General features: G+C 40.3%; 1 protein-coding gene across 9 annotated transcripts in view; it reads left to right on the top strand.

Annotated features, from left to right (window-relative positions):
- Positions 1-13,812, top strand: part of dock4b (dedicator of cytokinesis 4b) — a 112,268-nt gene that overhangs the window by 33,645 nt on the left and 64,811 nt on the right. For all 9 annotated transcript variants that reach the window (XM_020639547.3, XM_020639550.3, XM_020639548.3 and 6 more), the window contains exons 3-8: positions 1,422-1,462; positions 2,769-2,824; positions 2,919-3,015; positions 3,581-3,729; positions 6,548-6,632; positions 12,847-12,998. In XM_020639547.3, coding sequence (XP_020495203.1) covers positions 1,422-1,462; positions 2,769-2,824; positions 2,919-3,015; positions 3,581-3,729; positions 6,548-6,632; positions 12,847-12,998 — 580 coding nt within the window. The remainder of the gene's footprint in view (positions 1-1,421; positions 1,463-2,768; positions 2,825-2,918; positions 3,016-3,580; positions 3,730-6,547; positions 6,633-12,846; positions 12,999-13,812) is intronic.

Raw genomic sequence — 13,812 nt, 5'->3', positions numbered from 1 at the left:
CTATACGACATCAAAAGCAAATCACGCCATCAGGGAGATTTGATTGTTGTACTGATTAAATTTACCTACATGCCTGTCATCTTTACCGTGGGGTAGGCGTCAGATGAGGTGATTAACATGCTGTACAAACGACCTTTAAAAAAAATATTTCCAAGCCAAAGAATTGTAGTGAGTTGATTGTTAGACAAGTTCCTCACATGTGGTATAGAATAAAAACCACTTATTTAAATCTCAACCCATCAAATGTGTGATGATGTATGTTTGATTCCTACCGCCTGACTAATAAAGATAAAAAAAAAAAAAAGGATACTATTTGAAATCATTGAAAAGTGGGTGTTTTTGACCCCACATCAAGTTGGATGATGTCACAGCAAGTTTGGGTTTTATACTACAACGTCTTTAACTAATTCATGTGTTTAACTGATACTTAAAGCTGCAGCTTTTATTGTGCAACTCCTCGGGTCTATGTAGCCGACACATTAAAAACAGTGATCTGATCGTACTGATTTGGTTATAGATGTGTTGCTGCACTTGACACTGACTTACTACTTTGAAAAAAAAAAAAGTGTCACATTTCCATGATCTCTGCTGCTGAAGAAGTGACTCATCCAGGAAATACTGAGCATGTGTTCCACTGTGCAGACCCAGACAAATTACTCAATGCTCTTCAGACAGTGCATGCTGAAAACGGCAGAAGTCACATAAGCTCACTCCGAACCCAACTGATTCCAATTCCATTTAAATTAAAGCTATTCAAGTTAAGTGTGTTATCTTAAGGGATATACAAGTCCAATGGTGGAATGAGCTAAATTGTCAGTTTACATAAAGGAGCAGCTCAAACCTTACAATGTAAATGTATAAAATTGTTTCCATCAGCTCAGAAGCATCGAGCATGTACTAATTTGGTTTTAGCTTAGGTTTTACTGTGTAGTGGTGTGAGAAAAAGAGTATGCAAACCACAGCTTTTTTCACACCTATCCTCGGACATGTCGTTGTTGTGGGGTTTACGGGCTTTTCAGCGGCTTTGTGTTTCACAGGTTCTTCCTCTTCACACTACTGTTCATTAGCCTGTGGTCTCTGCAAGCACAGGTTGTTAAAAACAAGTTGTTTTGTACCGCTACGCTCTCGAGGGCTCTTGTGAAATATATATATATATATATATATTGAGAAAAAAAAAAAAAACGGTGTTGCGATTTGGTTGCAGGGGAAAATTCTCCAGTTGGCAGTGAAATAACTAGTCAGCCTTGTTTTTCACATGACACTGAATTGGATTAAAAATACATGTCTGGTGGGCTGATTGTTGATTTATTTTGTTGACACTCTACATGTCTCATCTTGCATACCCTGAAATCAAAAACAGACATAGCAGTTATATTCAATACTGACATGCTTGAAATTAAAATCGTGCTTTGTCTCTGCAGGGTGGTACCGAGGGTTCATCCTGAAGAATCCAAATATCAAGGTAAGTGAAGCTTTTGAGTTCTTGTGCATGTTCTGCTCGTCTTTCAGTTGCTTCTAATTTATTTTGACCCTCTCTGACTCCAATACTCTTTCTGAGGAAGAGTTTGTATTGGTTGCTGTGTCAACTGACAAGAGCTTTGATATCAAATGAAACCTCTCTTGTGGCATTATCATTGTTAACAGCGTGTAGCTTGAAACCACAAGGGTCAATGACAGATTATGTCGGTTGTACATCTCATCTTGTCAAGTGGTCAAGCTTTCCACTTAATTTGTGAATTGCTTCGGATGACAGTAAGAGGAGCTGCATGTAGAGAGCTGCTGCCTCTTCATCCATAAACAATAAGAGGCTATACACTCATGCTACAAAACAACCACAGGTGTTTTGAAGATTTTAGCCCAGAAGTTCTTCTCAGGGCTGCGAGGGCATTTACATAATGTGCACATTAGTTGTTTTTTTTTCTCCTTAAAAGAAATGCAAAAGGAAAAAGAGCTGCAACTTTTTAAAGTAAAGAAATCAACAAATATTTGAATAAGCTACTAATTGTGTTATTGATGAATGAAATTAAAACGCTAGCTGTTTCCAGCTTCATAATTATAAACATTTTCTGCTTGTCTGACATCATGTAGATGAGAAGTCCTTAAGTTTTAAACCGTTGGTTTGACAAGTAAGCAGTCTGAAGATGCCAATTTGGGCTCTGGCATATTTTTGATGAGAATGTTTTGCAACTTCTTTGACACTTTATAGACTTACAGATCAATCTATCAATCAAAATGAAAATTCACAAGTCTAATGTAGCATTAATAATCATGAGCTGCAGCCCTACTAACCGATTAAACCAAAATGAACCGTTAACGCGTTATAATTCAGCTCCACATGCAGAATGACATGAGCTAATTGACTGAGCTGAATGTGAGTTTTTAAGACTATTTGGTGCAGTCGGACACCTTATGAGTGTTGTGGGAGTGTGTGTGTGTGTGTTGCATTTAACCCCGGATACTAACACATAAATTCAGCTTTGATCTTTCAGTCAAAAGGGAGCTTCTTTTATTAGCTTAACACACACACACACACACTCACTAACAAACACACAAAAACCCTTTTTGTATTTTTCTTGTCTCATAAATCCCGTTGTTCTCATTTTCTCCTCTTTGTTATCTGCTCTTCTCTCCCTTTGCTCCTCTTCTTTAAACTCACAAACATACTTAACATCGATTTTGTGCATCGTTGTCACACGCTGACAGATTGATGCTAATGGCAGCGTTGCGCTAATGGCTTCTCATTAACCTTGTTTACCTTGTGCCCAAAGGGGATCTTCCCATCCAGCTACATCCACTTGAAGAATGCCCATGTCAAGAATAAAGGGTAAATAATACCACTCATTTGAAACGTCTTAAGATTCCTGTGTATCATGCTGGATGTTTGAACTCCCCCCCCCCCCCCCCTTGCATGTTTGTAGGCAATTCGAGACGGTCATCCCTGTCGAGGACTCGGTCATCACAGAAATGACGTCGACGCTTCGTGACTGGGGCGCCATGTGGAAGCAACTCTATGTGGTAGGAAATCCAGATGCAAACACACTCCCACACACATGCACAGCTTTTTTTTTTATTGATCTCATTTCACAAGCGCCTGAGCTAAGCTGCCTCTTTAGGTTTCTCATGAAGGGAATGTGTTTGGCCCTGGGTAATTCTAAAGCTACAAACAGTCAAAACCTTTTGGTATACACTCATTAGTCGGATTGATTGTGTTTGTGGCCTATTAAAGCTATCTGGGGTGCTGATTAAATTGAGCTGATGAATTCTCGCAGCTCAAAGTGCATACATTTGCAGCAAAAAGCAGCAGGACACTGACGCTAATTTGCACCAGTCCCTCTTCCAGCCTCTCCTCTCTCTCCCTCGGTTGCACTCTGCCGTCACCGTCCTTTTCGCAAATGTTTTTTGGGTGGTTCGTTGCCACTGTATGTTTTCATCTTCTAACTTGTGTCTTCCCCTCTTTCTGTCACCCTCATTCTGTCTTTCCTTTTTTTTTTTTTTTTTTGTCAATTTCCCTTTCATTCATCTCTTCTCCGCTCATGTTTTCCCTCCCTGTCTCTCCTCACTGTTTTCCTTCCCTCCACAGAAGAATGAGGGGGATTTGTTTCACCGGCTTTGGCACGTGATGAATGAAATCTTGGACCTGAGGAGGCAGGTGCTGGTAGGACACCTCACCCATGACCGCATGAAGGACGTCAAGCAGCACATCACAGCCAGATTGGACTGGGGCAACGAGTGAGTAGATGGAGGGCAGATTGTAATACCCACAAACACAATTTGTATTGTTCCATCTCAAAGGACCATATCTGGTTTTTATCTTTTTTTAGTCTCATGGATTATTCATTGGTTAAAGTTTGCTACTTGTTTTGGATACTTTAACTATATTGCATTGTTTGATAATCAAACATCAGTGAAAAAAAGAAAGCGTGAGAGCAGCAATCCATCACTGGGAACGCTCGGTCGGCTTTATGGTTTGTGAAAAGTTTAAAGGAAGTTTTATAATGCATGGTAACATTGAACCGGAAAGTTTTTGGCGGATTCAATAAAGGAAATCTGACAACATGGATTTGGAAGTTGGTTGGTCAAGTGCTGTCTTTTTAATCAAAGGTTAGACCAAATCCATTTGATACTGTTTACACCTTTTTTTCATTGGAAAACACAATGGCTTCTAAAACTTTCAGTTTCCCATCTAGGCATATGTGAAGTTGTTATAAATGAAATTGTCAGCTTGTCTTGTTGACTTGCTTTATTCACATTGGGGCGGCTGTGGATCAGTTGGTAGAGTCAGTCGTCTCTCAACCGGAAGGTCGAGGGTTCAATCCCCAGCTCCTGCAGCCAGATGTGTTCTTGGGCAAGACACTTGACCCCAAGTTGCTCCCACTGCTTCGTCGGTGGCATTTGCAAGTGCATGAATGGATAAGTTAATACTGATGGACACTCTTCATAGCAACCTCTGCCATCTGTGTGTGAATGTGTAGGTGTGACCTGCGGTGTAAAAGCACTTTGAGTAGTCAGAAGTCTAAAAAAAAGGGCTTAACAAGCTCAAGTCCATTCTCCATTTATACAGAAATGAACCACATGTTGCTTCTTGAATGACTGGGATGAGTGATGCATTTTGTTCTATCACTACTCAAGCAGGAATAGAACCATTAAACACTTTCAGGGCTGATTAATCTCGTCTGTCTTATTTATTTTTTACATTTCTTTCTGAATTTACTTTGAAAAGGAACTTTTCTCTCCTGATACCTGAAGATTAACTTACTATTGAAATTTCAGTTTTTACAGGTTGAATTAGGTCGAATTATACACACACATGCACAAACAAGATCCTATGGACATGCACTGGTCATGAGCTGCTGGTGAGCAAGGGGTTTGGTGCCTTGCTCAAGGGCAACTCAGCAATGCTCAGGCCCCTCTCAGGCTACCAGATCAACTTCCATATTTGGTCCAGACCGGGACTTGAACCGGCGACCCTCCGGTTTCCAACCCAAGTCCCTACAGACTGAGCTACTGCCTGTATTCACATCAGCGTGAGGGATAACATGCAAGCCTTCATTGTTGTTTTACAGCACCTATAGGAGAGAAAGTAAATCATCAACAAAAAAAACCTTAGCAGAGTTTTGGAAATGGTCGTTGATAATATAAATCGTATTTTAAGTTAAAGATCCTTGTATGGTCTGAAAACAAGTTGGTTGGAGTTTTACCTCAGCAACACTTGAAGCAAGCAAAACAATTAAAAAATAATATCATACACTTTTTTCTTTTTTTTCTTTTTTACTTCCTAGAGCTTTTTTGCAACTCTCCAACTCGACTTTTCTTCCCTCTTAGACTCTCTCTCCTCTGTCTTTTGTTGTCACCTTCCATCCCTGCAGGCCCCCTCCTCACTCTATCAAGCCTCTGTCGCCCTCTCACACAGACAGCACTCTCTCCTTCTTCCTCTCTTCTTTTTTTCTCCATGCCATGGGGTTGAAATGAAAAAAAAAAAACTCCCCGCTTCTGTCATTCTCTTTTTATATCTGTCCTTACCCTTCACTCTCCTACGTTCCCCTGCTGTGGGCTCTCCTCACACACACACATGTACACATATCTATTTAGTGTGGAGACGGGTGGACGGTCCCTCGCTGTGGGCTGTTGTACGGTCTACCAGGCCTGTCTCTTTTAGCGCTGACAAGGAGACACACTCTCCTCGTCTTGGTCCACTGAAAGGGATGTCCTAGAGGAGGACAGGGAGACGAGAAACAGGGGGAGGAAGAGAGAAAAGAAAAATGAGAGGTAGAGCTGTCTACGGAAGGTGATGAAGAAGTAAAGTTTTTTTATTTTTAAAAGGGAGAGAGTTAGGGATGGTGAGAAAAAGTGATTGAGGGGATCTCTTTGAGGTAGAAAGAGGACAGCGGGGGGCTAAAGGGAGAAATTATTTTTCATTTATCTGTCTTTCAAGAAGAGGGCAATGTGTCAAGTGTGTTCAAAGAGCTGTCATGGGTGATCCGACAGCACTGTTTTGTGCGTGTGTCAGGTTTTTTTTGCAACTTGGCAAAAAGGGTGGCAGGGGTGGACCCAGAGAGCTGGCCTGTTGTGGCATGAGCCCCCCATTGGTACGTGATTGGCCACCCCAGGTGCCACTCCAAGATATTAATTTGTGATTGGCTGTTTGCTTTGTCATAGACCGGGCTTATGTAGAATTAACTATTTTGGATGCATTTTAGCTGCTTGTAGCTTTCTTTGCATTTCAGTGTGGCACATTTCCTTAGGTTACTATTTTGGACATGCATCTTTTTCAGTGTGTCAAAGAGTGAAGCATGGAAGGTTTATCCATTTCCACTCTGTTGTGTTACTTTTCACAGTAAAATTTATACGTAGGAATTAAACATATTTCAGATACGTCAGTGCTGCCCCAGTTGGGCCACCCCAGTCTAAAAAGTCTGGACCAACCCCTGACTTCTGTATATTAAAAAAAACCTCCTACACCAGTTACATGTGAAATAACTAAAGAAATCTGTTTAAATCTTTGTCATTCACATCCCTCACGTTTCCTGTTTTAATCTTTGTTTTACAGACAGCTCTGCTTGGACCTGGTTCCGAGGCGAGAGTTCAGTATGGTGGACCCAGACGAAATCAGCGTCACAGAACTTTACAAACTGGTGAGTGGTTTTTTTTCCTCAACTTATACCGCAGTATTAAGACACTTTGTTGTCAATCTTAAACCTCAATTAGGGAGCAGAAAGGAAAAAGAGCTGGTGACATTTGAAGTCAGTCAGAGAGTAAAAGCTGCTTCTTGCTTTAAGCAAACATTTTACCCAACATGTTCTTCAACTGATCACAGCAGACAGTTGAAGGATGTTTCACCAGTTTGCTGGTTCAGTTTTTTAGTCTGTTCCGGCATGTACTCTCTGAAGTGATGTGGGAAGCTGTCGAACATCAACCAGTGATCTTTTTGAAAGTTTTACCTCAGAGCTGGTGGTAGAGGCTGTGATGGGAAGTTGCAGACTAATCTGTGCCTACTTCCAACCAAGGAAATCTGGTCCCTGTTAAATAAAGGACTTTTATACTACACCAGAGTGCCTCAGATTTTCAGTTTAGAGTGCCTTTCCCCACACTATGAACTCTGTTTGTTATCAGGACAGTCAACTATTTATTAGCTATTTGACTTCTGTTCCCGTTTCTTGAAGAGCACCTGAATCCTCGACATTCAACCCTTTTTCAAGGAAATCTGTGATTGACTTCTCAGACAAGAGTGTCACCAGGTTATAGTGAAGGATCTCTATGATGTGCATTCAGATGGATTTGGCATTGTGTCTGTAGCTGTTTTGGAGCATTTCCCCAAGGTAATGTGTTTGCCTATTGGTCAAGCATTTGTAGATGTTCCCATTTCTACTGCATCTGAGTACTTTCAGGACTTCTGTACCATCTTGGCATCTGAGTTGGGATTAAAAGTTCCCTCATAAGAAGTGAAATTACAGTTGACTGAGCAATCTCACCACAAGCACCAATTTGTGGTTATCAATCCAATTCTTTCCATTATTTTTTTTCTGCACTTTGGGGATTTATTTTCCATATTTTGCTTTAATAACAGACACTTTTTTTTTTTAAAGATTTGACCCATCAAAAAGTTTTTTAAAACATATTATTTTGTAATTGTATCTCTTTATTTAAGCTTCTTTTCACAGCGTTTAATTTAAACAAGCACCTCAATGGGCTACTAACCTCTAAGAAAACAAATGCTGTCTGATTCTCTTTAGGTACATTGTCTCTTCCTAACTCTCTTTCTCATTCTCTCCTTAATTTCCTTACGGTTTGCTCCCTGCTTCCCCTTCTATTTTTCTCCAAGCCCCATCCACTGTTACCATGGCAACCACTTCTCTGCCCTGTTACAGTGAGGGGAGAATTGTATCACACACACACACACACACACGCACACACAGTGGCGGCTTTTCCTTCGCAGGGGTAATTGAAGCTCTTAATCCATCTGTTTCTTTTTTTTTGTTTTGTCAAAACAAAAGCAGGCGTAGCGAAATGAAAGCTTAACGTACCTCCATTAAAAGGCGTATAAAAGGAGTAAATGACTGCAATTTTCTCTATATTGAGACTGCTGCCATCTTCATACATATACACACACACATTCAGGCACACCGAGACACAACACACCGTCATACCGAGCTCAAATCACATCGATATGTTTTCAGCGAGATCTTTGTTCATTGGAGCAGCTTCTTTTGTTTCTGTCTTGTGCTGCGCTGCTGCAGTGTGGTTTAATTGAATTGAGATGGGGATTACCTGGTGTGTGTCTTTGTGTCTGTGCGTGTGTATTGTGTGTACGTGTAGCTGTGTAGCTGTGTGTGTTCTGAATTGTCAGTAGGAAATTACTGTGGGGAAAATGTATCCTGACTGCTACATTGTGTAAGAGAATTATGACATATCTGTGCAGGGAGGAATATGGAGGACACCGAGAATAATAAAGAAAATACATTTGGCTTTTAAGTATAGGATGAAATACATTTTAAACTGGAATGCAACACACGAGATAATGACTTTGATTAACAATGGAGTTGCTTTATCTGATTGATTTATTCATATACATTAATGTATCTGGTTATATCTTTATATCTATGTGCAGCCATATAGGGGCAAAAAATAACCCACAACTGGACCTAATAAAATCAAACCAGATCAACAGTAAATCAAGATCAACAAAGGACCAAAACTTGTCCGCTCCCAAGAAGCCCCTCTTCTTTGAGGTCAGCACTGTACCTTTAAGCACTCAAGACCAGGCTCGCCGTGTTGATGACCAGCGTCACATGACGAGCCAATGAGACAACAGCAGAAAAGATGGACAAACTCAGCAAGGATAACATATAAAAACAAGGTAAAATGTAAGAGGCACTGAAACAGCCTTTGACAAACAATAGGGATCCTTGACTGATGCTCTTAGCAGCTTCTATGACACACAGAATAAAGTGCTGAGTCAATAAGAATATAAACAGGTCACTGTTAAATATTCATTGCTGGTAATAAGATTCAAAAGTGCACATTCCAACACAGTCGAATACATACATACATACCACACAAAACCTCAATAATATTAGCCTACATACATGAGAGAGTAACTGCTGACAAAACTGACCAAAGTGACAGAGCCAAAGTCAGATACAAACTTAGAAAATATTCAATTAAAAGCTTGGCCAAAGTGATACGTTGCCCGGGGCCCCAAGCTGAGAGGACACAGAGTTGTCCTTTCTTTTGAAAGAAGCTTGTCTTTGTCCATTGGGGCCTGTTTTTCTTTTTTTTTTTTTTTTTTTAGTTGACTCATTTGACTCTACTTTGAAAACAAACCTTTTTTTGAAGGATTTTTATTTTGTTGTAGCTTTGAAGAACGAAGATCAAATCCCTAATTTGCTCTCCAGCCTCATGCTTAGTCTGCTCTGTTGCTAAAGCTGTCTGTAGTGTGAAGGCGAGGCAAGCTTCAAACTATCGGTTTCTTCCTCTGAGAGCGAGTGCAGAACAGACCAGAGCTCAGATCTCACAGCGATGAATTCATTAATGGTGTCAGAACGGCCAGCAGTGATAGATTGCTTTGGCCTGGCCTTGGAAATGTGGTCGTAAAAATTTCAGCTGTGATTTTACTTATCACTAAAGGGTTTAAAGACTACACACACTTCTCTTGCTTCCTGGTTGTGTGACACAGGTCTCCCTCGCACATGCTTATAAGAGAGATTGAAAGAGGCTTAAATAGTGATGGAGAAGTGAGGGATGAAAAGCAGCTCTGCTGGAGGGATGTGGAAGGACTAGAAGTTTCTCAGTGTCCTCAGTTTGACCCCTCGTCCTCCTTTTTAGAAGCTCCTTGTAGCTCCCCAGTAGCACCTTTTGGTAGTGCTTCATGCTGTTTAGGAAAGATTACCAAGTGAACAATAATAAGACGGTTGGGCTAACACACACATGGTCACACTCTACCTCATTCATGCTCTCCTTTTTGCCCACAGCGTTTTGTTGCCAGCGGGTCTGCCAGGCCTGTCATGTGTACCCTCTGTGTCTAGTCATGCTGAAGTTGTCACAGAACCGCACACTGCTGCGACAGGGCAGCTTAAACGACACACACTCAAAATAACCTTGTAATAAAAAGTCCTGGGACATAAATTAGGCTGTCCCAGACGTAGTCATTCTGCGTCAGAAACCAGGAGCTCAGCCCTGTTGTGTAGGGCAGAAGTGATGTGGTTAAAAAAAACAAAAAAAAAAACTGTGTAATTGCCTTGTTGTTGTTAATTCTCCAGCGTGTTGTCTTCTGGGATCTCAGAAAGGGCAGAGCAGTCACGACAAAACAAAGACAGAACAAAACAAATTCATCATCGTGGCAGATATTACAGTTGTAAAAGGATTTGGTTTCTCATATATTTGTATTTTTAGTACAGCTCAACACTTTTTCTAATTTCAGATGGATTTCTCACCCTTCAGGCACTCAAACTTATTGTTTGCATTGTTTGTTTAACGATAGCGTTACAGTATAATCAACTTTTGGGAAGTTAATTTTCTCTAAATGACTTCAAGTTGGCAAAGTAACATTGGAACAAATCTGTAATGCACTGTTGGGTGTGTTGAAAACGTTCTCATTAGCACTAGTTTGTCCTTTATTAGTCCTCTGGATTGACTTCTTAACTGCATCTACTCCTTGCAGAAGAAGTTAATTTTGAGATCTCAGTCATTTATTTCACTTTAATTTCAAAATCAGCAGGTTATGCTACGTGCAGGGAGATTATTGCGCCTGGGACTTAATTGTAATGTTTTCTTAAGTATTGCTTTCTCCCAGGTTGTGCATTAAACCCAAAAGCTCCGAGCCAAAAAGATAAACATTTCTGCAGGTTATTGCATTAAAAAAAAAAAAAAAACAATCTCAGAAAAGTCAATCTGAAAGGTGCTGGGATTTCTTTACTTTCTGGTCACAATAAGCATGAAGAATCTTTAATTCCAAAGAACAGTGCTGTACAGATAACACATAAATGAAGGGGGATTGACAGATATTCCTCCAAATATTGTCAAAGATGAATGACTTAGATAATATATGGAGCTTGCACAAGAAGCTTGTTTGTCTATCATATCCATAAACACAGTAACGAAGGGTTAACCAGTTAGCCTGTCATAGTAACCAGCAGACCCCAGCAAGTAAATACTCCAAGTCTGACTGAGCCAAGATAATGTCCACAACGTTACTCTGTAAAATGGCAAATTATTGTATTCATTAGTTTAAGACAATGTATGAATTATAAAATATTGAGCTTTGGACTTGCTGATAGGTGCATTTTATACATTTTTAAATAGTGTACGGCTAAATCATCCCCTTCCCTCCTGTAAGAAATACTTACATGCTCCAGCTACAGGCTTAATCGCTGCTTCTGCGTTGTCACCTCAGAAAAAGGCAAAATGCAGAACACAATCCTCAAATTGGTTCCCAACTGTTTTTTAGATACATTCTCATTTTTACAATATATACTGCTGGAGGTGATTGGTAGAAACGTCTTCCTTGGGTGTGACTCTTGATACCCTTTTTTTTTGTGTCGGTGATATAAACAGCTATTCCCTCTTTATCTTTATCCGTCTCCTTTTCTTCTCTTCTTCTCTTCCTCTTGCCCCCCCTCCACCTCTTTACATCCTACTACAGAGGCGAATGTGGAGCACAATTTGGCAGTGGCTCTACTGGCCATCTGGTGCTCTGTGTGTGTGTGTGTGTGTGTGTGTGTGTGTGTGTGTTTGTGTGTGTACGTGTGTTTGCCCTTGTATTTTGGGATGTTGACAGCAGATTAGGATGAACCTATCATAAACAGAGCTGTAATGTGCATGTTAATCTCGATGCTATTTACACCAGCGTAGCATGCTGCGTGGGACTTTATCGATCTCTATAATGTAGATCGACCTTAATATAACATGTCATATCACTGCCCAAACACTGACGTACACTGAGACTGTTATGCTCCATTGTTGCTCCACTTGCATTTTGTATTCAGTGTGAATTTTAGAGCTTTGGATTTTTTTTTCCTCTTCAGATTAAGCAACCGGTTGAAAGGGATGCAAATCACAGCAACACCATTATTTCTTTGTGTCAAGAAAATAATTAGGCTACTTGCTTTAGGTAAATAAATAAGCAAGATTAATGTTTGGGTGTTTTTTTTTTATGTAGATGTAGAAGGTTATACAACTCCCTGTAAAAATATATAAAATATAGAAAAATATAGAACTAACTTCAGGTGTTTAAGTCATGACTTTATCTTTATGTGCAGCAGTATGCACTTTTCTCATTTTGTATCAGCCTGTTTCTTTCACTGCAACCTTGGTTCTAATGAAATAGATCACACAATACAGCCCTACGCCTCCGATGCCGTTCACAGTCTATGATATTAGGCACCATATAACCTCAGACGATATCTATGAAGTCTGTGTCTCACTCTTTAAATATGTGTGCACATCTACGGCAAAGCTCCTCCCACCAGTGTCTCAGAGGGATATTTTATATCTTTGATTAAGGAAACTCAACACTAAATACAGCAGCTATCGAATGTGATTGGTTGGTATTTAAAGAGATGTAACCACATGTTGTTTTTTTCCCCCCCTGGTATTAACTCTATTTGATGAGCTTTGATCCTGCATTTGAGGATCTTTCAGGATTTAAGGCTTATGGATTTTATGTTGTTTTTTTTAACCATTCTGAACCCATACTGTAAATCCTCAATCAGAACAGTGCAGTACACCATGTTATATATTTTTTTGTATTACGTTTTGAAACTTCTGTGCAGAGATTAAGTATAATATAAGGAGAAAGATACCATTGGGAAATCAATGCACACTAACACTGTGTTGTCCTCTCCTCTGCAGATGGAACATCGGCATCGCAAGAAGGAGACCCCAGCACCCGCTAGCACCCATCACTTGTTCGTACACATGAAGAGTCTTATGAGCGCCAATCTTGGGGAGGAGCTAGAAGTCTTCTTCCACATCTACGACGGACGAGAGAACCGGCCACTCAGGTAGACATTGTAGAGAAAATACTCATCATAATTGAAAAAAAAACTAACCATGGAAAATGCACACGTTTTAAACTCATTACATCATAGCTTAATAATTATACTTAAGTTGTACGGTTTCATCACTGTGACATGTAATGAGGTGGGTAAAGGTGTTTTCCTCCCTTTAGATTCATTTTGGGTGCATAGTCCAAAGCAATGTGTGGGAGGTGGAAGGGTGTTTGCAAGGTGACATTTTGACTGGCTCCCCTTCTGATCTCTGGAAGCCTCCTCTAATTATATTTGTGGTGATTAATTAAACGAAGGAAGTCGTTAGAGATCAAGTGGGTATATAAAAATGGGCAAGGCCATGCTTTTTTTTTCTTTTTCCTCATATTAAAATGCCCATGCTGTCCACATTCTCCCCTGAGAGTCTGCACGTGACACACACACACTAACAGAGAGGCACCCACATTCTCCTGATGTGGTGTCGACCAAAAAAAACAAGTCTGTGTTTAAATTCCCCGGTTTCATAGTTCAAAGCGAAGAAATTCCATTTCATGTCACAAACAAAGTGGATTCGTCAGGCAAGGAAAAAACGTGTGGGTTGAGACATGAGCGCTGCAAACTTCTTTTGATAAGTCACGCTTGCGTTTCGACGCTTCTCCCCGCCCCACAGGGTCACATCAGAGGAACAAGGGCGACATTGATGGGACTTATTTTGTTTCAGCAAGCAGTGACTCCACTTCTGCTGCAACTGAAAATCCGGTTCATTAATCATCACATTGCCAGCACAAAATCAAACTGTTGTGCGAACTTGGTCCCAGTTTCTTTAAAC

This window comes from Labrus bergylta, chromosome 23 (genome assembly GCF_963930695.1).
Source record: "Labrus bergylta chromosome 23, fLabBer1.1, whole genome shotgun sequence".
Taxonomy (NCBI): Eukaryota; Metazoa; Chordata; class Actinopteri; order Labriformes; family Labridae; genus Labrus; species Labrus bergylta.
Note: the sequence above shows the minus strand (reverse complement) of the source record. Positions and strands in the feature narration are given on the sequence as shown.